This window comes from Perognathus longimembris, chromosome 15, assembly GCF_023159225.1.
Source record: "Perognathus longimembris pacificus isolate PPM17 chromosome 15, ASM2315922v1, whole genome shotgun sequence".
Taxonomy (NCBI): Eukaryota; Metazoa; Chordata; class Mammalia; order Rodentia; family Heteromyidae; genus Perognathus; species Perognathus longimembris.
In genome coordinates, this window is record NC_063175.1 from 41,876,104 (window position 1) to 41,901,107 (window position 25,004).

General features: G+C 41.7%; 1 protein-coding gene across 3 annotated transcripts in view; it reads left to right on the top strand.

The window, feature by feature from the left end:
- The first annotated feature begins 810 nt into the window (after positions 1-810).
- Positions 811-25,004, top strand: part of Me2 (malic enzyme 2) — a 55,483-nt gene continuing 31,289 nt past the window's right edge. Inside the window, exons 1-3 of one of the 3 annotated variants that reach the window (XM_048363190.1) lie at positions 811-994; positions 14,065-14,184; positions 22,458-22,591. In XM_048363190.1, coding sequence (XP_048219147.1) covers positions 14,077-14,184; positions 22,458-22,591 — 242 coding nt within the window. In that variant the 5' untranslated portion in view covers positions 811-994; positions 14,065-14,076. Of the gene's footprint in view, positions 995-1,029; positions 1,339-14,064; positions 14,185-22,457; positions 22,592-25,004 lie in introns of those variants that run through there. The other 2 variants (XM_048363188.1, XM_048363189.1) reach the window with 2 other exon arrangements.

Here is a 25,004-nt window from a genome sequence, read left to right on the forward strand (position 1 = left end):
ACCTTTATTTTTTAAAAAAGAAATTGTCACCCGTAGTTTTTCAATGTATATAGATGAGGATGCTTATTTTGGATGCAGTTTATTTGCATGTATGAAAATAGCACGGTGAAACCTTGAAATTGTTTTAGGGAAGGGGAGAGAAGAGAGGAAGAGTGATGGACAAATGAGGTTGCTCAGAGTACATTGTATACATGATGGCAAAGTCACAATGAAACCCTCTCTGTTCAACTGATGTATACTAACAGCAACGAAAAAGGATACAAATTCGGTGGCAGTAAAGAATTTCCGGTGATGATGTTTCTGAAATAAGAATGAAGAAATGCCCTACAAAACCCATTAATCCTAGTTGAGAACAAATGTGGGGAGGTATGGTTGCTGCTTCTTGTAGGGGTATGACTTACTGTTGCAGTGTTTTTCTCTCGAGAGGGCATTAAATATCTATTTATGGCGATGGTGAAGGCAGGGAGGGTTGGCTAACTCCCTGTGCGTCAGTAACTCTGTGGAGAGCGGCATCGAATTTTGCAGAACAGAGAGTCGTGCACACCACCATGAAAACCGCTCAGGAACACAAGTCCTTGCATTTCCTGGGTCTTCTCTCTGCTTCCTTCCCGTTCTCCAGCCAGGGGTCCAGCTCGGGTCTTTCCGGCCCGCCTCCTCTCCATCCGTGGGTGGTCCAGGTCAGACCCACATCCCAGCTCCCCGCTCTCCTCCCGGGACTCGCGGCTGGTACCCGGGACAGCCACGTCCGCGCATGCGCACAGCGTCTTCTCGCGCGAACGCGTCTCCCTGCGCTCCCCCCCAACACGCGGGTGGACGCGGGCAAGTGCGGGGCGGGGGGTCTGCAATAAAGCCAGCCTTCAACTCTTTAATGGAGCTGGGCACACCAGAGCTGCTGTGGCTCTGCACGGCACTTCACCTGCCCCCGGGGATCGCGTCCGCAGGGGCGCGCGGGCGGCCTGAGAACAGTTAGCCTCCAGGAACCGCGCGGAGGAAGGTGATGCCGTTCGGGAAGCCCGAGCCCGGGCCGCCAGGCCGCGCGGCCTGAGGCGGAGCCCCGCCCACCACCCCGGCCTGCCCGCCTCCCATTGGCCCGCGCGCCCGTCCGTCCGCCCATGGCCGCGCCGGGCTGCGCAGCTTTCCTGGCTACCTCGGCGAGTGTGGGGCCGCCCTCGCCAGAGCGAGCCTGAGCTGGCGCCGGCTTCGGGAAGCTCGGCGGTGAGCAAGGCCGGGCGGCGCCGGGAAGCCGAGCATCGCGGGACGGACGGACCGGCGGGGCGCACGGGCGGCAGGGCCGCGGACCTCTCCCGGAGCAACACCACCTGTCGCGGGTGAGACGCGGTAAAGGCGTGGGTGCGGCGCGCGGTGCGGCCCTCCCGGCACGGCGGCGCGCGGGGCTCGGGGCGCAGGGCGAGCGCCGGCCTTGCCTGACCGGCCCCGCGCTCGCCCAGCGCGGCCTCCGCGCGTGCGGATGGGCAGCGGGGTGAAGGGGGGTGGGGAGGATCGGTCCAATCCCGCACGGTCCTCGGTTGCCAGCGCCCCGGGCTCTGCCGCTTGCATGCTTCTGGGACGCGCGTTGTCGGGTCCCCCGCGCGCTAGTGCCCCGGCGCCCCCGCCACCCGGACTCAGAGTCCGGAGCCTGGCGGCTTCCAAATCACCGACATCCCTGCTCTCCGCTCGTGCCGGTTAAAGACACTTTGGGGCTCGTTACCCCTTTGGGCATCTCGTTTTCGGCCGAGATGAGGGCGCGTGTGTGCCTCGTTGGACCAGAAAGAGTTGCCGCAGGCTAGGAACTTCCAAGATGAGCAGGGTCCTGTCCATTCCTATGAAATGGCATGCGGGCATCGGGATTGACAGGTGTTTCTTTGACGCTCACAATAACCAACTCTGCCTGGTGTTGAGACTTTGACTTCAGTTTTTTTTGGGGGGGGTGATGGGGGTTCCAAAGATAATTCTAGAAAATTGATGTTCCTGGTGGTTAGAAACGTGATCACAATAACCGAAGTGTGCCCTTATCATCTTCATCTGTGGATTACTTTATCAGTGTTTGTGCCAATCACTTGTGAGCAAAGCAGTTAATAGCATTGTTATGTCTTTAGTGTTGGCAGTCGTTGGGCAGCTGTTGTTGATGGGCTGGGCAGTGTTCTCTAAAATGGATTATCTCTCTGGATAACCTTTTGAGATTGTACTGTTATTATCTCTCAGTATGCAAGCGAAGAAATGGAGACTTTGGAAGGTTTAGTAATTTGCACAAGACCACAGTTTTTAAGTGAGAGCTTGGATTCAAACTCAGTCTAACTTTATAATGCTACTCCTTTCTCTTTGTAAACCACTTATGTTCCTTAAAAGCATCGTGCCAGTCCTTCAGCTAATTGCAAAGTAATAGTCCTGTCATAATTTTTGTTTTCAGTTTTCAAAATATTCTGGAAGTTAGAGAAAGTCATTTCCCTAAATCAGTCATTCAATCTAAGTAGTTGATTATATGCCACAAATATGTTACATGGCTTGCAGAAATGCTAAGGCTTGTTTTTTTTTTCCCCCAAATATTGGACTTTTAAGTAGTCACCTTTGACACTGATTTGTCACCTGTACCTGAGGCTTTTGTGGTAGTTAAGGGGCTTAAAAGTTAGCCATAGAGGCCTGAAAATGCAGATGCAATGCTGTATCATGCGTTTGTAAGAAATGCTGGGTAATGTTTTTGTAGAAGTTCTTCATCTTGAGATGAACACATTCTGCTCAGTAGATGTTACTGAGAAAGGATTTGTGGGCGATAGCCTCAGAAGGTGCTTGCATATGTTTGCTTTTTTTTTTCCTCCAGATACTGCTGGAAAACTTTTTTAAAATCATAAAAGAAAAAACCATTTCAAAGGGTTTTAAAAACCATTAGCATACATTATAGAAGGAGGGTTCATTGCAACATTTCCTCATGTATATACAATGTATCTTGACCAACCTCAATTTGCAAACCTCCTCCTTCCCCCTCTAGAAACAATTACTACAGGTTTCATTGTTCTGTGTTCCTACATGCAATCAAACTACCCATGTTCATCCTCATTCACTCTCTTCATTGGCCTTCAGTGCTCAGGCTGGCACCACCATGACGCCAGTAGAGCCTTGTTTTCCGTGTGTGTGTGTTTTAATTGCACCCACCAAGGGTTTTCACCATATTATAGGTGTGCATATATTAAATTTTTCTCAGATAACCCTCCCTCTTGCTTCCTCAGAGGGGTTTTTGGCTTTTTTTTTTTTTTTCTTTTTCTTTTTTGCCAGTCGTGGTCCTTGGACTCAGGGCCTACACACTGTCTCTGGCTTTTTTTTTTTTTTTGCTCAAGGCTAACACTCTGCCACTTGAGCCACAGTGCCACTTCTGGCCGTTTTCTACATATGTGGTGCTGGAGAATTGAACCCAAGGCTTCATGTATATGAGGCAAGCAACCTTGCCACTAGGCCATATTCCCAGCCCCCCTGGCTTCTTTTTGCTCAAGGCTAGCACTCTGCCACTTGAGCCACAATGCCACTTCTGGCCGTTTTCTATATATGTGGTGCTGGGGAATTGAACCCAGGGCTTCATGTATATGAGTCAAGCACTCTTGCCATGTTCCCAGCCCCTCAGAGGGTTTTTTTTTTTTTTAAAAAGCTAAAAACCTACTATCATGCTGTTCATGCCTAATTTCTATTCAATTTCATGAAAGCTTCCATGTTTTTTTATATTATTAATACTATCTTCAAATGGTTGTGTGAGAGGGTCTCAAGTTAACATGCTCAGTTATATGTATAGTGTATCTTGTCCAAAGTCATTTCTTCCATTCTCTGTCATACTAAGTTTTATATTAACTAAAAATTCTAATTTGGATTTGCTGGCAAATTTCAGAGGTACATGGTGATTGTGTGTGTGTGTGTGTGTGTGTGTGTGTCACAAACAATTCTGCAAAAGTCCCTTCTCAGTTTATTGGTGGAGAAAATGAGACAATGGAGTAGTTCTCAGACTGCACTTTATAGCCAAGTTTTTTTCTTTAAATTACAGTTCAAAGCTAGCTTGGGCAGGAAAGTTTGTGACATGCTTATCTCCAGTTAGCTACTAGAAAACCAGAAGTAGCACTGTGGCTCAAAGTGGTAGAGTGCCAGCCTTAAGCAAAAAGAGCTCAGGGACAGAGCCCAGGCCCCGAGTTCAAGCCCCATAACTGACAAAAACAAACCCCATAAAAACAAAGAGTATGTTTAGTATGATAAATAGGACTAGTCTCTCTTCATTTGGTCACAGACAGTGAAAACCTTTCCCAGAATAACACCAACTCAGATCATTTGGGAACATGTGGGTGACAGCTGATTCCAAAGTACTAATTAGCTGAGTTAAGATTCACATTCAAGTCTTATCTAACGGCAAAGCTTGTGCTGTTACCCTAAGTCATGACCCAACTTTAGTGAACAGTGCTTGTCTTTCCTTTTGACCTTTTTCTGTCCAGACACCCTGGGAGAATAGTCTCCATCAGCCAGTGTCCTAACAGTTTCAGTCCTAACAATCCTGCTAGTAGACACCACTCAGAGAGGCAGTTCCACGGCCTCCCAGTGAAGAGCCCTCCTGTTATCAGTGCTCATGGGGGTTGAAGGGCAGTGGCCATTCTGGGTGAGAGATGAGGTATGTCCCAGAAATCATAGTAAGCAACTTTATTTTGCTTATGTATCTTCTTTCATTTTCTGTTTTTGCTTCTCTCCTTTTTTTGTTGTATCTGGAAAAAAAATTGGGGAATTAGGTGTCCCTCCATTCTACTGTACCTCCATAAGCCCACCGCTCAGTTTCTCTTTGTAATTGTCTTGAGTTTTAACTTAACAAAGATTGTTTTCCTTAAGCTTTCTTTCAAAATTATATCTGTTTTAAAGATGCTTTGAAAGTTACTTTTATATTTTTATTTTAATTTCTATCACTTGGTAATACAATCAAGTTTTCAGTTAATTTGAATAATTATAGTGCTTTTACCTATATTCTCTCATTTGGGCATGATATCAGATGACTCTGTCATGACTGCAAAGGTTAGAGAGATGAAATTCAGCATTTGATAAGAGAAAGATTTTAACCAAGAACTGAAAGTAAGAAGTTTTGTGAGCTGGGAATGTGACTTAGTGGTAAAGTGCTTGTCTAGCATGCATGAAGCCCTGGGTTCGGTTCCTCAGTACCACATACACAGAAAATGTCAGAAGTGGTGCTGTGGCTCAAATGGTAGAGTGCTAGCCTTGAGCAAAAGAAGCCAGGAACAGTGAGTGCTCAGGCCCTGAGTTCAAGCCCCAGAACTGGCACACACAAAAAAAAAGTTTCATGTACCAGAATACTGATCTTAAAGGCTGATTGCAACGCTGTAGGGCTGAGAAACAGAAAAGCCACCACTTAAAAGGCCAAGTTGTGAGTCTTTATTGGAGAATCAGTGGGCTGCTGGTGGACTCTTATCTCAAAGACCAGGAGCACTAAATGCAGCTAACACAAAGTTTACGCAAGCCAGAACCACACTAGGTGTATGGAATTTACCATCAAAAGTAGTGAAAACAAAGAAAACCAAAACAGGATAAAGACACTTAAACCTAATAAAGGTTTTAAATATAAGCAAAAGCAAATCAAATGTGGACAAAATCAAGGGAAATCAAGGACCAATTATCTGAGGGAAGTAAGACTTTTCTTGAATTTAACAACTCACAGACACTTTTGTAAACCAAAGAATGTCCTCTATTACCAAGGCATATTGCTTAGACCCAGTCTCCTTACTTCAGCAAAATGTGAGGTATTTTGTTTTTTCAAATCCTCTTTTATTTAAGATAAAATGTATTCCGCATTGTTTTAGGTTTGCTTACCTCACCACCATATTGTGATTGCGCTAATCTAACTTTTTTTGGTGCCAGAGGTTTTATTGTCGTATAGAATGCTCACTCTCTCCTTGGTAGAACTACACATACTCCTTTAAAAAAATTTTTTTTTATGGTAGAGCCATTTAGGGGCTTTCTTGCACTCACCCAAGTGTCATCTCTTGCTGGCATTCTATCATGTAAGCTGCAGCTTCACTTCTCTTTTGTTTTCCTAGTTAATTGGCGATGAAGACCTCATAGCCTTTCCATTCCAAGCTGTCTTTGAACTGCAATCCTAGGATCTCAGCCTTCTGAGTAGCTAGGATTATGAGCATGAGTCACCTGCATCTGACTTCTCCTGTTTTCTTAATGCTGCTGTAGCCATATTTTGAGGTGTGGGGAAGAGACAAAGTTGCTTAGTACATATTTTTCTACTACTGTTGCTAACTAATATTAGTAATGTGCTATTATTGGGTTAATTATTTTTTAATTGTAGAAACTTGGTATATACAGAATCCCTATGCCTAGAACCATCCACTCATGCTTTCTCTAGTGCCTTAATAAATAGAAAGGAAGGGATAGAGACCTTCCATGCAATATCATCCTAAAAACAGCTACAGAAAGCCAAATTTGAATTGCTTGAAATCTAAAAGTGGGCTGCAAAACTCACTATTTGAACACATTCAGTGAGGAGTCTCTTAGAAGGAAATTCTATGTCTAAATGGAATCACTGGAGTTTGCTGAAAGCCGCCCCTCTATTCCTGTTTCTTCTTCTGGATTTTATGTAATCAACTGACATCAAATTATTGTTAGATTGAGATAGTGAAGATTCCTAGGTAGTGGGTCTAGGAATGTGTCTTAGTAGTAGAGTGCTTGCCTAGCATGCATGAAGCCCTGGGTTCAATTCCTTGGTACCACATAAACAATAAATAATTAAACAAATAATTTAAAAAAGATTCCAGGCACAAAGAAATTGTGAAAAACCTTGGGGCCATGATTGTACATACCTGCAATCTTAGCCCTCAGGAGAAGCAGGTAGATCCTGAGTTCAAGAGCATCTTGGGAGCTGCTGGTGTCTCACATCTGCAATCCTAGCTTCTCAGATATATGGAAGATTGAAATTTGATTGCAGAAAAGTCCTGAAGACTCTTATTTTTTTTTATTAAGCAGCAAGAATACAGGCTAGAGACATGGTTCAAATGGTAGAGTACCAGAGGTGAGCAAGCAAGCCAGGCTAATATCAGGCCTCTGAGTTCAAGCCTTAAGTTCAAGGCCTACCTGGGCACTAGTGGCCCATACCTATAATCCTAACTACTTGGGAGGCTGAGACCTGAGGATTTTGGGTTGAAGCCAGCCCAGGTAAAAAAGTCTATGAGACATTTATCTTCAGTTAACCATCAGAAAACTGGAAGTGGAGCTATGGCTCAAAGTGGTAAGTCTATGAGACATTTATCTCCAGTTAACCATCAGAAAACTGGAAGTGGAGCTATGGCTCAAAGTGGTAGAGTGCTAGCCTTAAGCACAAAAGGTCAGGAACAACACCCACGCCCTGAGTTCAAGCCCTATGACCACCTACAAGGAAGAAAAAGTCCAAGGCAAACCTTTGCTATAGCCAGCACCTGTCTCAAACAAACAAAAATTAAAAAATCTTAGGGAGCCTGTAATGATTAATATTTTTTGAGTTTAAAAACAAGGGAGAAAAGGATGTTAGGTTGTTTGGTTTTGTTGTTGTTGTTAGTTTATGTTCGTAGTTTTTATTAAAAAAAAAACTTCTACAAAAGAAGCTAAAGGACTTTCATGGTGGTTTGATACATTCTGTTGACTGTATATTTTGCAAGAGCGAAACAGTCATAGATGGCTGCAGGTTTAGGTAGGAGTTTGAGAGCAATACTGTAGCTTTCGTTCTGGTCTTGGCATGTGCTCTGTAGATGCCTAATTATATCATAGATTAAAGAGAAGTGAATCAACTTCCACTTGAAGGTGGGTGATTAGTCATGTATTAGAATCTTCCTTTCTGTGAAACAGGCTTTTGTGAGGGGATTGAGCACCCTTGGGGAGGAATAAGGCTAACTAAGAGGGTGGGTAAGGATGAATGTGGTTGCTTAGTTTACTTACACGTATGCAAATAGTACAATGAAACCTATTAAGATTGTGTTAAGAAGGGGGTGTGGGCTGGAGAGAGTGATGAAGTGGGTGAGGTTGAGAATAATACATAGTTTACATGTACAGAAATAGTGAAACCCCTTGCTTGTTCAGTGATATATGTCAAGTAAAAATATATGCTGGTTCCTAATGGCTCATGCTTATAATCCTAGCTCCTTAGGAGGCTGAGATATGAGGGACACTGTTCCAAGCCAGCCCAGGTAGGAAAGAAAGTTCCTGAGGCTCTAACCATCCAAAAAGCTTGAAGTGGAGCTGTGGTAGAATCTGGTCAGCCTTGAGCAGAAAAAAGCTAACTGCAGCTAGGTTCAATCTCAGGCCCTAAATTCAAGCCCAGGACTAGCATAAAAACAAACAAAAAATACCTTTCCTGGGGCTGGGACTATGGCCTAGTGGTAAAGTGCTCCTCTCGTATACGTGAAGCCTTGGGTTCGATTCCTCAGCACCATGTATATAGAAAAAGTCGGATGTGGCGCTGTGGCTCAAGTGGCAGAGTGCTAGCCTTGAGCAAAAAGAAGCCAGGGACAGTGCTCAGGCCCTGAGTTCAAGCCCCAAGACTGGCAAAAAAATAAAACCAAACAAAAAAATACCTTTCCTTTTCAAGCACAATAGAAGTAAGTGAACTTTGAAAGCCAACTTTGGAAGCACTAAAGGAAATATTTTCATGGAGGAATAAAGAGCCTCCAGCAGTGAGTTGGAGCTAGAGACAGATACCCCTTGGGTAGCTAGGGAACAATAAATTCCACCTAGGGTGTGAAGTATTTATTAATCTCCACATGAGATAGAAACTGACTTCCCAGGTTCTGTTCATCATTAGGAAACCACACAGTACATAGAATCCTAAACCTCCAGTACTTTAAGTGGGGTTTAGAATTCTGCCCATATAGAGCAGACACTAATGGAAAAATTGCGTTTAGGCTGTAAACTCTCTGAATCTCATATAGGCAGACTTATGATGCTGAAGACATTAGAGTAATCTGGAAGAGTCTTGAAAAACTTTGTTTAATGAAACTGGTGTGTGTGTTTGCTACTGGGGATTGAGATCAGGGCCTTGAGCAACATTCCCACTAATGACTTTTTGGTTAATTAAGAGTAAGAATCTCAAGGATGTGTCTGCCTCTGACTGTCTGGCTTCAGTCCTGAGTTTAGCCTCCTGAATAATTAGGATTACAGGCATAAGCCACCTGTGCCCAGCTGAAACTGGAATTTTAAGTTACAAAACACGTCCAGGTGATTTTTTTAAGTCCAGTAGAAATGTAGACAGAAAAATTGAAGTGAGCTGGGTGCTGGTGGCTCACGCTTGTATTTCTAGCTACTCAGGAAGCTGAGATCTGAGACTTGAGCTAGCCCAGTCAGGAACTCTCCAATTTACTACCAGAAAAGCTGGAAGTGGAGCTCTGGCTCAAGTGGTAGAGTACAAGCCATAGCAAAACAGCTCAGGGACAGTGCCCTGACTTTGAGTTCAAGGCTTAGGACTGGCACAAAGCAAAAACAGACAAAAAACAACAACAAAAAACCCAACCCTAAATACCACAGGAAAACGCAGAATTTAAGTTTGAGAAATTATGTAATCAGTCAAAATTTGCCTTGAAAAATGGAATGTTGAAGGGAAGGGAGGAGCCATGTGGAATAAAGAGGCACAAAACGAAACACTCTCAAAGGCTTTTGGGACAGGTGAGTGAAATTGGACATGTCCATTTCTATCTCTGACCCCTTTCTTATTTAAGACCTTTAAAGTAGTGGGGGCAAAAGACCAGAGGTTTAAAGTAGGTAATATCTATTATTTGTAGTAACTATAGTTGTGATTCAAGGTCAAACTGTTTCGATATGTAGATCTACTCATTAGAGGAAATGTAAGGTTTGTATACTTGATTGTGTGTCTGTATGTGTATGGTGTTGCTGTTCTGCTTTGGGAAGGAAGTTCTATAAAGGATATTTGGATCATAATTACATATTGGAGTCATATTGGATGAAATATTTGGTCTTTGTTTCTGTTCTGGCACAAAACTTGAAACTCTTTAAGAGTTTCCTGAGTGGTAGGAATTTTTTTTCATTATTCATGATGACTCCTTTTGACCACATCAGTTAATGCAAAAGAGGTCACTTGGGGATTGTTTGGGAGCTTCAAACGGAGACTGGCCTCTGTGAAGGCCGAGCAGTTTTAGGGTTGGAACTTTCAGCCTCACCCTTGACTTCAGGAAAGGGCGTGGCTACCTCAACTCTAGAACAGGATTTCTTGAGTTTCTTCTTGCCAAACACATGAAAATGCTGGGAGCCTGGTATACTCCACTTCCTCCCACAGACTTTACCCCAAGTATCTCATCATCTGGCTATTAATCAGTATCCTTTCTATATGCTTTATAATAAAATCATAGATGTAAGTCATGTTTTTTTTCCCTTGAATTCCGTAAACCATTCTAGCAAATTGTCAGACCTCTTGGGGGAACCCAGATATATAAGCTGGTTGGTTAGAAGTAGAGGTGACCCCTTTCTATTTACAGTGACAACTAAAGCGAGGGCCTCTCTGTGATGCCTAGCTCTCAACCCTGTGTTCACCTGAGACGGGGTCAGAATGGAATTCAGTCATAGGACACTCCATTGCTGTCTGCTGGAGAGTTGTTTAATGTGTGGGGTTAAACCCTACCTTTCATGCATCTGGTCATGGAAATATGGTAGCAGAGAAGCCTTGTGTGTGTTTGGACAGAACTGTTGTCTGAAGTGTTTGTATGAATATGTAAGAGGCAATCTAAAAGTTACTTTTGCTGACTTCTACAAATTAATGCAAAGTCTCCCACCTTTGATTTAAGGTGTTTTCTGTTGCAGTTACTTTACAATCACCATGGGCTCAAAGAAAATTCACTGATAAGCATCTGACCATTTGCTAGGATCTTGAGTTTTTGACTAGTTTGCTAGGATCTTGAGTTTTCAGCCAGACTGGGCTGCTAGAAAGCCCTTGATGCAAAGAAAAAAAATTAAGTCATTTATTTAAGCACATGTTTAGATTCCTACCTACTCAGGAGGCTGTGCTCTGAGGTTCCAAGGCAGCCCAAATAGAAAAGTCATGCCCCAAGTTAATAGCAAAAAGCTGGAAGTGGAGGTGTGGCTCAAGTGATAAAGCATTAGCTTTGAGTGAAAAAGTTAATCAAGAGGACAAGACTGTAAGTTCAAGTCCCAGCCAGCACACACAAGGAAGTCTCTTAGTTGAAGTCCTTGCTGACCTAAGAATTGAAATGCCTGTAAAATAATTCAGAAATAATGCCACTATCACTCAGACTTCTGTCTTGAGTACGTGGGCATGTGTGCATGTGCATGCGCATGTAAAATACAGGTAGCAGATACTGTGCTTTTCAGACCACAGGAATTTGTAGCTTTTATTATTAGGGGCAACAATATGTTTTGGTACAGAATCAGTGAGTCACTACAGTTGTGAGCCATAAACATTTCTGGGCATGGACCTTTGTGCATGCAATCATATAAAAATGTAAAAACCATTCTTGGGTCAAGGACCGAACAAAAACAAGCCACAAGCCCACCTTTGAGTTCCAAGTGCCACTCCCATAAAACAATATTGTTTTGTTCATAAAACGGTACAGCTGAGACACTTTGAAGCCAATGACTTGTCTGAGGAGGAAACTTAAAAGTATAGTGAGCATTTTTCTTCATTAGAAAACCCATTGTGTCCTATCCTTCTATGGAAACATGAGGAGAAACTGAAAGGGGGGAAGTATATATAACAACTCTATACTGTTTTTGTAACTTTTATATACATCTGGAATCATTGGGAAATAAAAGCTTATTTTAAAATCTTTTAAAAGATTGCTCTTCAGAGATACTTTTGGTGGAGCACTTTGGTCTCATATCTGCTAGATAGATGCTATACCACTTGAATTACACCTCTGGCTATTTTTTTGCTTTTAGTTATTATTTTAATAGTCTACCATTTTTTTTGCCCCAGGCTGACCTCAAACCAAGATTTGCCTGCTTAAAGCCAGTCTAGGAGGTATAGTAAAGCCTTACCTAAATAGACAAATAAAAAATAAAAATTTAAATAAAGATAAAAATATAAACATCTGTGAATCATTCCATTTAAAATACTTTTATAATAGGTGAATTTTAATTCAGTAAAAATTTGTTTTTAAGAAGTCTTTATGTGAATGTGGATGTTTTTATTGCCCCCAGTATGCAGACAAAATTTCTTGCAAATAGGAATTCTGTTTGAAAATCACTTACTACATGACAATTGCAATGGTTTGTAAAATTTTAAGAAAGAAATGTGAGTCATTTTACATTGCAAACCTCTAACACAAGCACTAAGGAGGTAAGATGGGAGGATCAGGAGTTTGAAGACAGCCTGGTTACCTGTGGTTTCAGAACATAAAAGGGCATTGCAAGGGGGCTGGGAATGTGGCTTAGCTGTAGAGTGCTTGCCTAACATGCACAAAGCCCTGGGTTAAATTCCTTAGCACCATATAAACAGAAAAGGCCAGAAGTGGTACTGTGGCTCAAGATGTAGAGTGCTAGCTTTAAGCAAAAAGAACCCAGGGACAGTGCTCAGGTCCCAAGTTCAAGCCCCAGGACTGACAAAAAAAAGGGGGGGGGGCGGGGAGGGTTTGCAAATTCTGATTCGTGGTAGTACAATTGGTAAGCAGAAGGATTACCACGTGCAGTTAATACTAGTGGTTAGTTTTCCATTTTGAAAATTCCTTTATGTTGATGGTAGGTTACTTCATATATTTCCTAGACAATGAATTTTTATATTTACAGGTTTTCTAAGACAAAAGCCTAGCATATTAACTTCTAAATATTAAATATAATGCATTGTAGCTGGGAACCAGTGACTTACGCCTGTAACCTTAGCTGCTCAGGAGACTGAGATCTGAAGATTATAGTTTGAAGCTAGCTCAGTTAGGAAAATCTGAGATTCTTTATTTCCAATTAACCAGCAAAATGCCAGAAGTGGTAGAGCTTCAAGCCGGAGCAAAACAGCAAAGGAAAACTTAAGGCCCTAAATTCAAGCCCCAGGATTGGCACCAGTAAACAAACAAATGTCTAGATTAAGATTTTTTGATAGCTTTTTGGCTGGGAATGTATGTATTTTAGTTTTCCTGTCATTTTTCTTCCAACTTCCAAACTGAACTTTCAGACATTTTTGGGGATGGGGGGAGCGGGGCAGTATTGGTGCTTGAACTCAGGGCTTTGAGCTCTTGTTTAGCTTTTGCTCATGTGGAGCCATGGCTCATTAAAATAAAACTCTGGCCTGGTGCTGGTGGCTTATGCCTGTAATCCTAGCTACTCAGGAGGCTGAGATGTGAAGATCTTGGTTTGAAGCCAACCAAGGAAGAAAAGTCCGTGAGACTCTTGCCTCTAATAAATTACTCAGAGAAAAATGGAAATGGTGGTGTGGCTCAAGTGGTAGAGTGCTAGCCTTGAGTAAAAGAACTCAGGACCAGAAAAAAAGCAAAACAAAACAAAAACTCCCTTTGATGTTCATGAAATGTTTGGGGGTTTTTTTCTTTTTCTTTTTCTTTTTCTTTTTTTTTTTGCCAGTCCTGGGGCTTAAGCACTATCCTTGAACTTCTTTTGCTCAAGGCTATCACTCTACCACTTCGGCCACAGTGCCACTTCTGGCTTTTTCTATATATGTGGTGCTGAGGAATCGAACCCAGGTTTTCATGCATGCTAGGCAAGCACTCTACCGCTAGGCCATATTCCCAGCCCTTAAATGTTTGTTTCTTAACATCTCAATTTATTTTCTCACGTGTGGAAACATCTCACTACATTGGTGCAATAAGAAGTTATATGTTTGGCACAGACTCTGGCATATGATAGGTTTAAAGAGTAGTTGTGGTTATTGTCCCAAGAACTTAAGAGCGTTATCAGGAAAATTGAGTTCCCCTCTGCCATTCTTGCCTTGGTACGGTTGCGGCAGCCTGCAGAAGTGTCAATGCATTCTGAAACAGCACAGTTGCAGTCGCTCGTGGAAAGACGGGCTTTCTAAACTTACTTTTGAAAATGGACAGCCGATGCACATGCAGCTCTTTGTTTCCTCAGTGGTTTATTTGCTTTTTTTCTCTGAAGGTGAAAGAAAAGATGTTTTCCCGGTTGAGAGTAGCCACCACTCCATGTACTTTGGCATGTCGTCGTCTACACAGGAAAGAGAAAGGCAAGCCACTCATGTTGAATCCAAGAACAAACAAGGTTAGTAACTCCGTGCCAGCACAAACTTTCCCTCTTCCTGGTAAAGGTTTGATGACTACTTGATAACTTTATACTGAAAGTTTTTAGCGCCATTTGCTCGTTACATAAATGTTTCATTTTCCATTTGAAAAAAAAAACAAAACAAATGCAAAAACATGGCTACTCTATGTCTCCTAGATTTCACCCTTTAGAACTATAAAAGACTCAACTGTGTCATTATAGCCAAAAAGCAAAATCCAACAACTAAGAATAGCACTGAAGCTAGGTGGTTTTTTGTGTGGGGTTTTTGGCAAGATATGGTGTATTTACATTCACTGGGCTCTTTGGAGGGTTGGATCAAAATTGTGAAGGGAACCTTTACCCAGCTTGTTAACCAGAAATCCTCTCACACAAATAATTTTGCCCATTAAGTGGGTAAGGGCTTCAAAGGCAAAAGCCCCCTGACTCTTTTTTTAAAAAATTTCTTTGTGCCGGTTCAACGTCTCAAACTCAGGACTTGGGCACTGCCCTTGAGTTGTTGTTGTGGTGGTGGGGTTTTTTGCCAGTCCTGGGGCTTGGACTCAGGGCCCGAGCACTGTCCCTGGCTTCCTTTTTGCTCAAGGCTAGCACTCTACCACTTGAGCCACAGCCCCACTTCTGGCTTTTTTGTTTATGTGGTGCTGAGAAATGGAACCCAGGGCTTCATGCATGCTAGGCAAGCACTCTTCTGCCAAACCACATTCCTGGCCCCTGTCCTTGAGCTTTTGTGCTGAAGGCTAGTCTCTGCCACTTGAGCCACAGCTCCACTTCTGGGTTTTTGGTGGCTAATTAAAGAGAAGAGTCTCATGCACTTTGACTGGGCTGGCTTTGCACTGTGATCCTCAGATCTCAGCTTCTAGGATGTAGCCCAGGCTAGCCTTGCTTTGTGATCCTTCTGCCTCAGCCTTGCTATGTGGCAGGATTACATGTATGATTTGCCATGCTAAGTTGTTAAATAGAATAGTTAAGAGGGTTGGTTTTTGCATTTTCACAGCCTGGGTTCTGGATCCATCTCTTTTTTGCTTGTGACTGGGTATCAGTGCAAACCCTCCTAAACAACTCTCAGCAGAAGTCATCTGAAAATTGGCAAGAATAATTTGTTCCTACTTAGTGATATTTTCTGGGTACTGAGTGAAATAAATCTATTGACATACTTAGTTAGCATAGTGTCTGGGATGTGGTTTTGAAAAAATGTATAAATAATGGCTAAGGGCTATAGCTTAATGGTAGAGTGCATGCTTAGCCTGTGCAAAGCTTCGGGTTCAATCCCCAACACCAAAACAACAAATAAATAGTATAAATAACACATAGCTCTGAATATATATATACATAGTAAGTTAATATAATTCTGGAAAGACATTTCACTATTTTCTTTTTGTGTTAGTCCCGGAGCTTAAACTCAATGCCTCATGCTTTCATTTGGGTTTTTGCTAATTAATTGGAGATTAATTGGGTTTTTGCTAATTAATTAGAGATGGAGTGAAAACTTTTCTGCTTAAGGATGGCTTTGAACCATAGTCCTCAAATCTCAGCCTCCTAAGTAGCTAGAAAGAATTACAAGCACGAGAAACTGGTTCCCTACTGGAAAAAGATTTCTTTTTTTTTTTTTTTTGGCCAGTCCTGGGCCTTGGACTCAGGGCCTGAGCACTGTCCCTGGCTTCTTCCCGCTCAAGGCTAGCACTCTGCCACTTGAGCCACAGCGCCACTTCTGGCGGTTTTCTGTATATGTGGTGCTGGGGAATCGAACCTAGGGCCTCGTGTATCCGAGGCAGGCACTCTTGCCACTAGGCTATATCCCCAGCCCCGGAAAAAGATTTCTTACAGAAAGCTTCTTGGAAAGAGGATATATAGCTTATTTCAATAAGAGATAGCTGTTTTTGTTTTTGTTTTGTTTTGTGGGAAAGGACATTCAGATTAAGGTATGATATACTTTAAAAGAAAAATCATCAAAAAATTGTAAATTGGTTTTCTGTTTCCAGAGGAAAATCATGCACTGTATAATATGACAAATTTTCTATGATCTTAGGCCAACAAGGAGAAATTTGTCTAAAGGTCACACAGAAGACCTTATCTTTGCATTTCTGGTATTTGCACCGACTGAAAACTCAACAGACACCAAGTGAAGCTTAATCAAGAGTATCTTTATCCCCTCTTGTTTTTGCCTCACTTCCCAGATTCTTTTTTTTTTTCTTTTGTTGGTCTTGGGGCTCCAACTCTGGGCCTAGGCGCTGTCCCTGAGCTCCTCTACTCTACCACTTGAGCCACAGCACCACTTTCAGTTTTCTGGTGGTTAATTGGAGAAATGACTCTCATGGACTTTCCTGCCTGGGCTGGCTTTGAACCTTGATCCTCAGATCTCAGCCTTCTGAGTAGGATTACATGTGTGGGCCACCGGTGCCTGGCTCACTTCCCTGATTTTGCTTATTCTTCAAGATGTAACTCATTCTAAATCCAGAGCTAAGCATGGAATTCAGTGGTTGCCTATTTGCTTAGCATGCTTGAGACCCTGCATTCAATCAATTCTCTTTCCTCTCTCTCTGTCTCTCTGTCTCTGTCTCTCTCTCTCTCTTTCTCTCTCTCTCTCTCTCTCTCTCTCTCTCTCTCTCTCTCTCTCACACACACACACACACACACACACTTTTCTAGTAGGGGCTTTTCACACTGCAGTAGACTGCAATGGTTGCTCTCTTGTCTGAAACTCTTAACTAATTTTATCTTCCTGCTTTGATGGCAAGTAATCAATATGGTTACTTTGTGTTTCTCTGGTGTCTTAAGCTGTTATATATTTCCACAAATTTATCTCTTTTTGATTCAAGTTCCTTTGGAGGCAGTACAGTTCAAATACTTTGTCTTTTTCAGTGTCTTAGTTTTAGTAGACATTTGGTAAATGTATTGGTTTTATTTACTTATTTATTTTACTTAAAACCTATCCCAGGGATTTAATGGCTTTAAGAAATATATAAAGTATATTAAGTGAGAAATTTGAAGGACAGTAACCTAAATGCTTTATATAGTACTTCTATAAAAAGATTTCCAATTTACAGGTCAAGGATTCCGTGGAGACTTACCATGTTAAGAAATCAGGTTTGTGCTTCACATATTGTAAACTGAATTAATAACTTCTTTTTTTTCAAATTAATAACTTCTTATATATGAAAGAATTTGTTGCTGCTGTAAAGTAAAAAGGCAAGATTGAATTCTGAACCTTTTTCATTGTCTTTAATCCCTCTGTATTAAAGATACACTTGTGATAATGCTTATAATAACTGTTTAGCCATTAAAATGTGCCATTCTGGGCTGGGAGGGTGGCTTAGTGGTAGAGTGCTTGCTTAGTGTGCATGAAGCCCTGGGTTTGATTCCTCAGTACCACATAAACAGAAAAAGCCAGAAGTAGAGCTTTGGCTCAAGTTGTAGAGTGCAAGCCTTGAGCAAAAAGAAGCTCAGGGACAGTGCCCAGGACTAGCAAACCCCAGGACTAGCAAAAAATGCCATTTGATTACACTATATTCACTGTTGTGTAACTATCACCATTGTGGAGTCTTTATAAAACTCAAATGGAAACTTAGTGTAGCAAGCATATAATAATTTAATAATAATTTCTAGCACAGATTATAAAGGTAACTAAGTGATATTTTTATGCACTAGAATTTCCTCCATAGGGCAAGAAATCTGGAAATCCCAAGAATTTTATGTGGAGGTATTATGATTACAGCAATAAAACTGTGTGATGACAAGATGGTCCATCTCCAGCTATGTGCATAGCCTTTCCCATGCCTCCTGCCCCAAATGCTCTGCATTTTCTTCTAACTCCTTTAATTCCTCTACTCTTTGAATTGGCTGCAAGAGAGAAGCCAGGGTTTTATTGACAATGGTGTTAGTCCTGTAGGAGACCTTCTAAAATTAAAAATTGAACACTGTTAACAACAGCTATTTAAATCCTTATTTTTCCAGTTGCTCCCACAACCATGTTAAACATTTCTTTTAGTCACTGTCAAGAGGTATGAAGGGATCCTACTACCAGTCCTAATTTATTTTAGCCAAAGTTTAGTATCTTAAAGGACTCCATTTGGAATAATAAAAAGGTAGATTACTAGAACTAAAAGCACTCAATATTCAAATCATTGATTTAATTGGAGAAGTGTTAAGGTAAAGGATTAGCTACATCTTTGCTCTCTGGATTAGGGAATGTCAGCCCCCAGAGATTTAAGATTTGCTTCTTTTGTATCTTATGTAGAGCTTTGGTTTTCTAATTCTCAGCTCTGTGGGTGTTTTGTTTTATTTGTTCAACTTCTCTAATAGCTACAAAACAGAAGAAAATCTGAGTTAATTTTACATAAGTAATAGGATTGATAAAATATGACTATTGCTTCAGTATATCATGTTTGCATTTTGCTATCATCTCTGGAAATACAGTTTTTAAGTTGTGGCATATAATGTCATCTGTCATTTTGCTACTAGGAAAAATATGAATAAATCTCATAATGCTTAATGTAATATTATGGCTGCATAGTAGTTTAGTAGATAGATTTGGATCCAGAAAGACTAATGGGAGTCCCACCAGTCTTTGACCCTTTGTGGGCTCTGTAATCAAGACTGTACTCATAGTCTCTCTAGACCTAGCTCTGGTGTAAATATTGGTATCCCTTCAAAATTCATACATTAAAATCCTTACTCCCTCAAAGTGATTGTATTTGCACTTCTGTGTTTAGTAGTTAATTCATGGAGGCTCCACATGGGATTTTAATGTTCTTCAGAAAGAGACTCAGCCAGATGCTAGTGGCTTATGCCAGTATTGATAATTAGTCACATGGCTGAGATCTGAGGATCTCAGTTCGAAGCCAGCTCAGGCAGGAAAGTCTGTGAGACTCCGATTTCCGGTTAAGCACCAGAAAGCTGGAAGTGAAGCTGTGACTCAAGTGGTAGAATGCTGTCTTCGAGCAAAATGGTCAGGAACAGTGCTCAGGCCATAAGTTCAAGTCCTAGGAACAGCACCCGCGCACACAGGTATGCATGTACACATGTGCGTGCACGCACACACACACACACAAAACACCCAAGAGAGTTATCCTGACCCTCCCAGTGGATGGTGACAATAAGATGTCTTCTCTGAAAAATGGAACCTTACCAATCACTAAATCTACTGACTCGACATTTTCCTGTCTTTAGAATTACAAGGAATAAAATTTTGTTGTTTATAAGTTCCCCGATATATGGTATGCTTATATATAGTCTAAATAGACAATACAGACCTCAGTTTCTTCATCTATATTGTTTTGTATAAAAAGAAAAACTGTAAAGAGACAATAGGTCCTGACATCCTCTTTGGGTGATGTATTTTAGTGAGCCATTACCCTACTACTGAAGAATACTACTTCCAATTTTAATACTGTCAGTCATGTTAGCAGTTGTGTAAGTATTCGGCAATTCCTTGATTCTGGACAAGGTATTCTAACTGCACTGAGGAGGAAAAGAAAGGCCTTATTTACCCACTAGCATGCTTCCCTGCATGCTTCAGAAACACCTGAGATAATCAACTTACAATAAGTAAAGGTGTATTTTGGCTCATAGTTCCAGAAGTTTCAGTCCCTGATCTGGCTTTGCTGCTTTGGGGCCACATCATGGCAGAAAGTAGAGTTGTGGAGCAAAGCTGTTCACCTCATGGGTCAGGAAAAAGATGCCAATGCCCCACTGTCTTTCATGGCCATCCACCCAGCGACTGGAAGACTTTCCAGAAGGCCTCATCTCTTTTAGTACTCTACCACCAAGAGCATCGCTCCAGGGAACAAGCCTTCAACACCTGGGCCTTTGGGGGACATGTAACATCTAAGCCAAAGCATTCTACCCAATCTCAAAAACCTGACAAGTTTATCTCACAATGTGAGGTACACTGTGTCTCTGAAGTTTGACTTAGCCTACCATCGCTTCAAAGTCCAAGTCCAAGGCGTCCTTTAGGGCCTGGAACAAGCTCAGCTGTGAGCTTCTCTGAAACACATGCTTCCAAGGTACACAACAGCAAAACAGACATCATGATTTCAAAAGAGAAATAGGAGATAGAAAGGAAGGATTGGACCAAATCAGGACTCAGCAAGACAAGTATCACACCCTTCCTCTGCTTGTCTGGCATCCGGTGCACACTGGTGGCCTCCCAAGGGTTGGGTGTCCATCCCACCTCCCCTATCCCCTCCACCACCATGGCCTTGCATGCTGCCTGCAGCTCTCTTCAGGAGATAGTGCTTTTCTGGCATCTTCATGGCAGCTTTAGCTTCACCTTCAGGTCCACATGCTCTCCTGTCAGGGCTGCTTGCAGGACGGCTGCTTGCAGGACAGCTGCTACTGCTGCTGCTGCAGGAAGCCCCCATGATCTTGTAATTTTTATTTGCATGCTTGCCAACCCAGCATTATGCAGATAGCTCCAAGGCCTTGCAGATACTAAGTGCAAGTAAATGGTGGGGTTTTATTTTCCCCTTCCCTTCTTCCCAGCTCCCTTACCTCCCTGCAGGGTCTCCCTCTTTTTTTTTTTTTTTAATAGGAACTTGATGTTTATGATTCTGCCTCATCCTCCCAAGTGCTGGGATTATAGGCAAACACTGTAACTTCTGGCTTCCAACAGTGGTATTTCTTAGCTGGTTCTTTTAAGTCTGTATCCTTACCTTGTGTATCTGGTAAAGTCTCTCTGTTTGGTTAGTTTGGTGATCAGCTAGTGATTAGAGAGTTAAATGTCTAGAACCAGAACTAGAACCAGATTTCCACAGTCTGTGTGGTGTTCACATACACCTCTAGTACTTAGCTGCAACGCTTGGGATGACATACCAGCCTTCACATCCTCATTGTACAGAGCCTCAGGCTTAGCCATAGGTGGGAGTTTAGGCCTCATCCGTATTTCCTGGACAGGGCCGAAGGTCCTGCCTTATAGATTACCCAAATACCTTTGAGCTTTTCAAAGCACCACCCTACAGGCATCCTGTTCCATAAGCTTTTCCTGATCAACTTTTTGGTTAGTTTATTTTCTATTTCCGGTGTCATCCATGTAGCTGCCACACTGACATATGGCCTCTGATTATTTTCCACTAGCTCTTTGGAGGTTAGAATCCTGTTAGCATTCAGTAAGCTATGAGACAGGCAAGGTAAAACAGCGCTGTAGGTAGCTATCTATAGGGAAACTCCAGACAGGTCAAATCATGGCAGTGCCCTGGGCATAGGACTTTGCAAGAGCTCCTGTCCTTTCTGCCCACTCCATTGACTCACTGTTCATTTTCAGTGGTCATTGGTTTTTCAGGGCTACTTCGGAATAGGAGAAGTTGGCCTTTGGTTAATTTCCAGAGTTCTGAAAAAAAGTTGATCTGATCATTGGGCCATTGTTGTTGTCTTTCTATGAAAGAAAGGATTTCTAGAAATTCATATACCAGTAATTTCACGGGCACCACTTTTTTTTTAAACAAAAGAATTTGCTCCACAGTTGAGAAATTGAAAGTTTTCTTCTGAGATTTTTTACTTTCACTGTATTTTATTGATTTAATTTGTAATATGTCACATGCATCTGTGTAGAATATATAGATTTGTGTGAGTTTTCTGAACCTAAGATGGGTTATCAGCGAGTGTGCTTTGATTTACAGCTTGTTTCTTTTTCCTTAACAGTGTGTCTCAAAGATCTTTCTAATATTGTACCTATTTTGAGATATATATTACCTATTACTGTTGTGTTTTGTGGTATGAACATATCATAGGCTCCTTACAGTGTAATTAGTATACTTGCAGTTAGTTTGTAACAGCCAAGAGAATTAGAAAGTGCCACTAACTTCTGCATGTGCTTTTTTGTCCTATGTTTGGATATTTGTCTGAGATGACTGGCAATCATCTTGTTCGGCAAAAGAAAATCTTCATTAAAATTTGAAGAACAGGAAGTAAAGCTATGGCTCAAGTGGTAAAGTGCTACCCTCGAGCAAAAAAGTTCGGGGTCAGCACCCAGGCCCCGAGTTCAAGCCCTAGCACTAACACTAAAAAAAAAAAAAAATTTGAAGAACACTTCAAAACTGTCTTCCAAAAGCCTAGTTTAGAAAGTTCCAGTAGTTATATTTATGAGAGTAATTTTTTCTGGTTTCATCAATCCTGCATGTTACAAATCTTATGAAATTTGAAACTCTTAGCAAATTGCATTTTGTTGATTGTTAAATTTGCATTTAAATGACATTTTAAAGGACAACTCTATTGCTTCTAGAGTAGATAATAACCTTTATCTTTTTATTTCTCTTCTTTAGGGAATGGCATTTACATTACAGGAGCGACAAATGCTTGGTCTTCAAGGACTTTTACCTCCTAAAATAGAGACACAAGATATCCAAGCCTTACGATTTCATAAAAACTTGAAAAAAATGACCAGCCCTTTGGAAAAGTAAGAATGATTATTGTTGTTGGGTTTTTTGTTTTTTTTTTTTGCTATTCTGATGAGAAAATTTTGGACTATTATGGCTGATATATAATCTAATAAGGTTTTGATTTTTTTTTTTTTATCAGCCAAACTACTTTTTTGTGTACTGAGGTTTGAGCTTAGGGCTTCCCTCTTGTTAGCAAACACTCTACCACTTGAACTACACCTCTAGCCCCAGGTAACTAGTCCTTTGTTCCTCCATCTCCCTCTCTTCCTTTCCTTTCTTTTCCTTTTCCTTCCTTCTTTCTTTTTTCTGGTATTGGGGTTTAAACCTAGGGCTGCAAACTTGCTTGGCTGGCACTCTGCCATTTGAGCCACACCTCCAGCTTGGCTTTTCCTGATTTGGAGATGGAGTTTTATAGACTTTTTTCCCCACAGAGACTCTGCAAAGCCTTGAGGTGACTGACATGGGACATCATACAGTGAAGGCTCACAAAAGATGACCAAACTGGCTTTTAAAATTTCTGTTAGTTTTAATTTATTTGATTGTTTCCTGTGTCAGTACAGGAATTTGAACTTGGGGACTCACGCTTGTTAGGCAAGTGCTCTGCCACTTGAGCCATGTTGCTTCACAAGCTGGCTTTTTATAATAGACCCATTCCTGATAACTAATCTACTGCATCATAACCCACTAATCCATGAAAGGATTGATCTGTTCACAAGGGCAAAATCCTCATTTATTCACTAATTCATCCTGGGCTGTAATGTGCCAGGCTCTGTTCTCAGCTCCTGTCCCATAGGATAAAGTTGAGTCCTTCCATCCAGGCGTTGACTTTCTGGTGGGAGAGACAGACACTGTGGAAGAACACTGAGGTGATAGAGATGTGGAAGTTAGTCAGTGGTAACAACAGTGACAGATCAAGTGAGAAAACCAGTCCTGAGATCCAGAGTGGGAAATGAAGATGAACCACAAGGGAAGTGATGGACCAGGAGGAAACAAAGTGATTAAGGAACTTGAAATCCACATTCCTCAAAGAATTAGAAAGTAAAGGTATTATTTTGCCAGCTAAATGGTGAAGAGTTGTGATCAGAGAGCTGAATAAGGGCTTCTATTTCTGAGCTTTCATAATCTTGGGCAGGAACCAGTGCCAGAGGCTCACACCTGTGTAATCCTAGCTACTCAAGAGGCTGAGATCTGAGGCTCCAAGTTCAAAACCAGCCTGGCAGACAAATCTAAAACACTCATCTCCAGTTAACCAGCAAAAAGCTGGAAGTGAAGATGTGACTCAAATGATAGAATGCTAGCTTTGAATGGAAAAAAATAAACAAGAGTGTGAGGCCATTAGTTCAAGTGCCAGTAATGGCACAAAATAAAAAGGAAAGGAAAAGGAAGAAGGAGAGAGGGAGAGAAAGAGTGTCAGTCCTGGGTGGGGATTATAAGATCATTGTGAAGCATGTGGAAGAGCAAGTGGAGTTGAGATAAAAGTGATAACAACAAGGAAGTCCAAAAATTGTACAACTTCTTTTTGTCACATGCCTGATGGGCCATCTGTTCTTTCCTTAACATTTCTGCTATCTCTTCCATCTTTTTTTTTTTTTTTTTTGGCCAGTCCTGGGCCTTGGACTCAGGGCCTGAGCACTGTCCCTGGCTTCTTCCCGCTCAAGGCTAGCACTCTGCCACTTGAGCCACAGCGCCGCTTCTGGCCGTTTTCTGTATATGTGGTGCTGGGGAATCAAACCTAGGGCCTCGTGTATCCGAGGCAGGCACTCTTGCCACTAGGCTGTATCCTCAGCCCCTATCTCTTCCATCTTAATAGCCCTATTGTACAGTTACTTCCCTATAGTTGGCGGGAATCTTCTTCCCTTTAATTACTACCTGTTGATGTCATTTCTTCCCCCCAGTAGCAATGTAGAACATATAATTCATTGTCAACGGTTCTGTTCTTATTTACCACCATATCTTTTCATACTAGTCAGATGCCACTTTGCTAGCTCTGGAAATAATGTAACTCAGCTTATGATGGAGTTGCATCCTGATAAACTGATCATGAATTGAAAATATTACAAGTTGAAGATGTATTCAGTGCACTCAACCTACCACCCATCATATCCTCTCATGACAGTCCACTGTAGAATACCGATTATAGACCCCTTGATGGCATGATTGACAGAGCCGTGACTCCCTACAGCTGCCCAGTGTTCAGAGAGGATATGATGCTACTTTATCACAGGAGCATTTTTAAATTCAGAGTACAGTCATGCCTCTCTCCCAGAGGATTGGATCCAGTATTTCCATTTCCTCTCCCCACACTAAAATCAATATATGCTCCAACTCTTTGTATAAAATGGCATCATATTTGCATGTAACTTACATCTTCCAATTTATCGATAGCCCTCACTTATGATGGCACAATGTAGGATTTTTCAAAGCCCTATG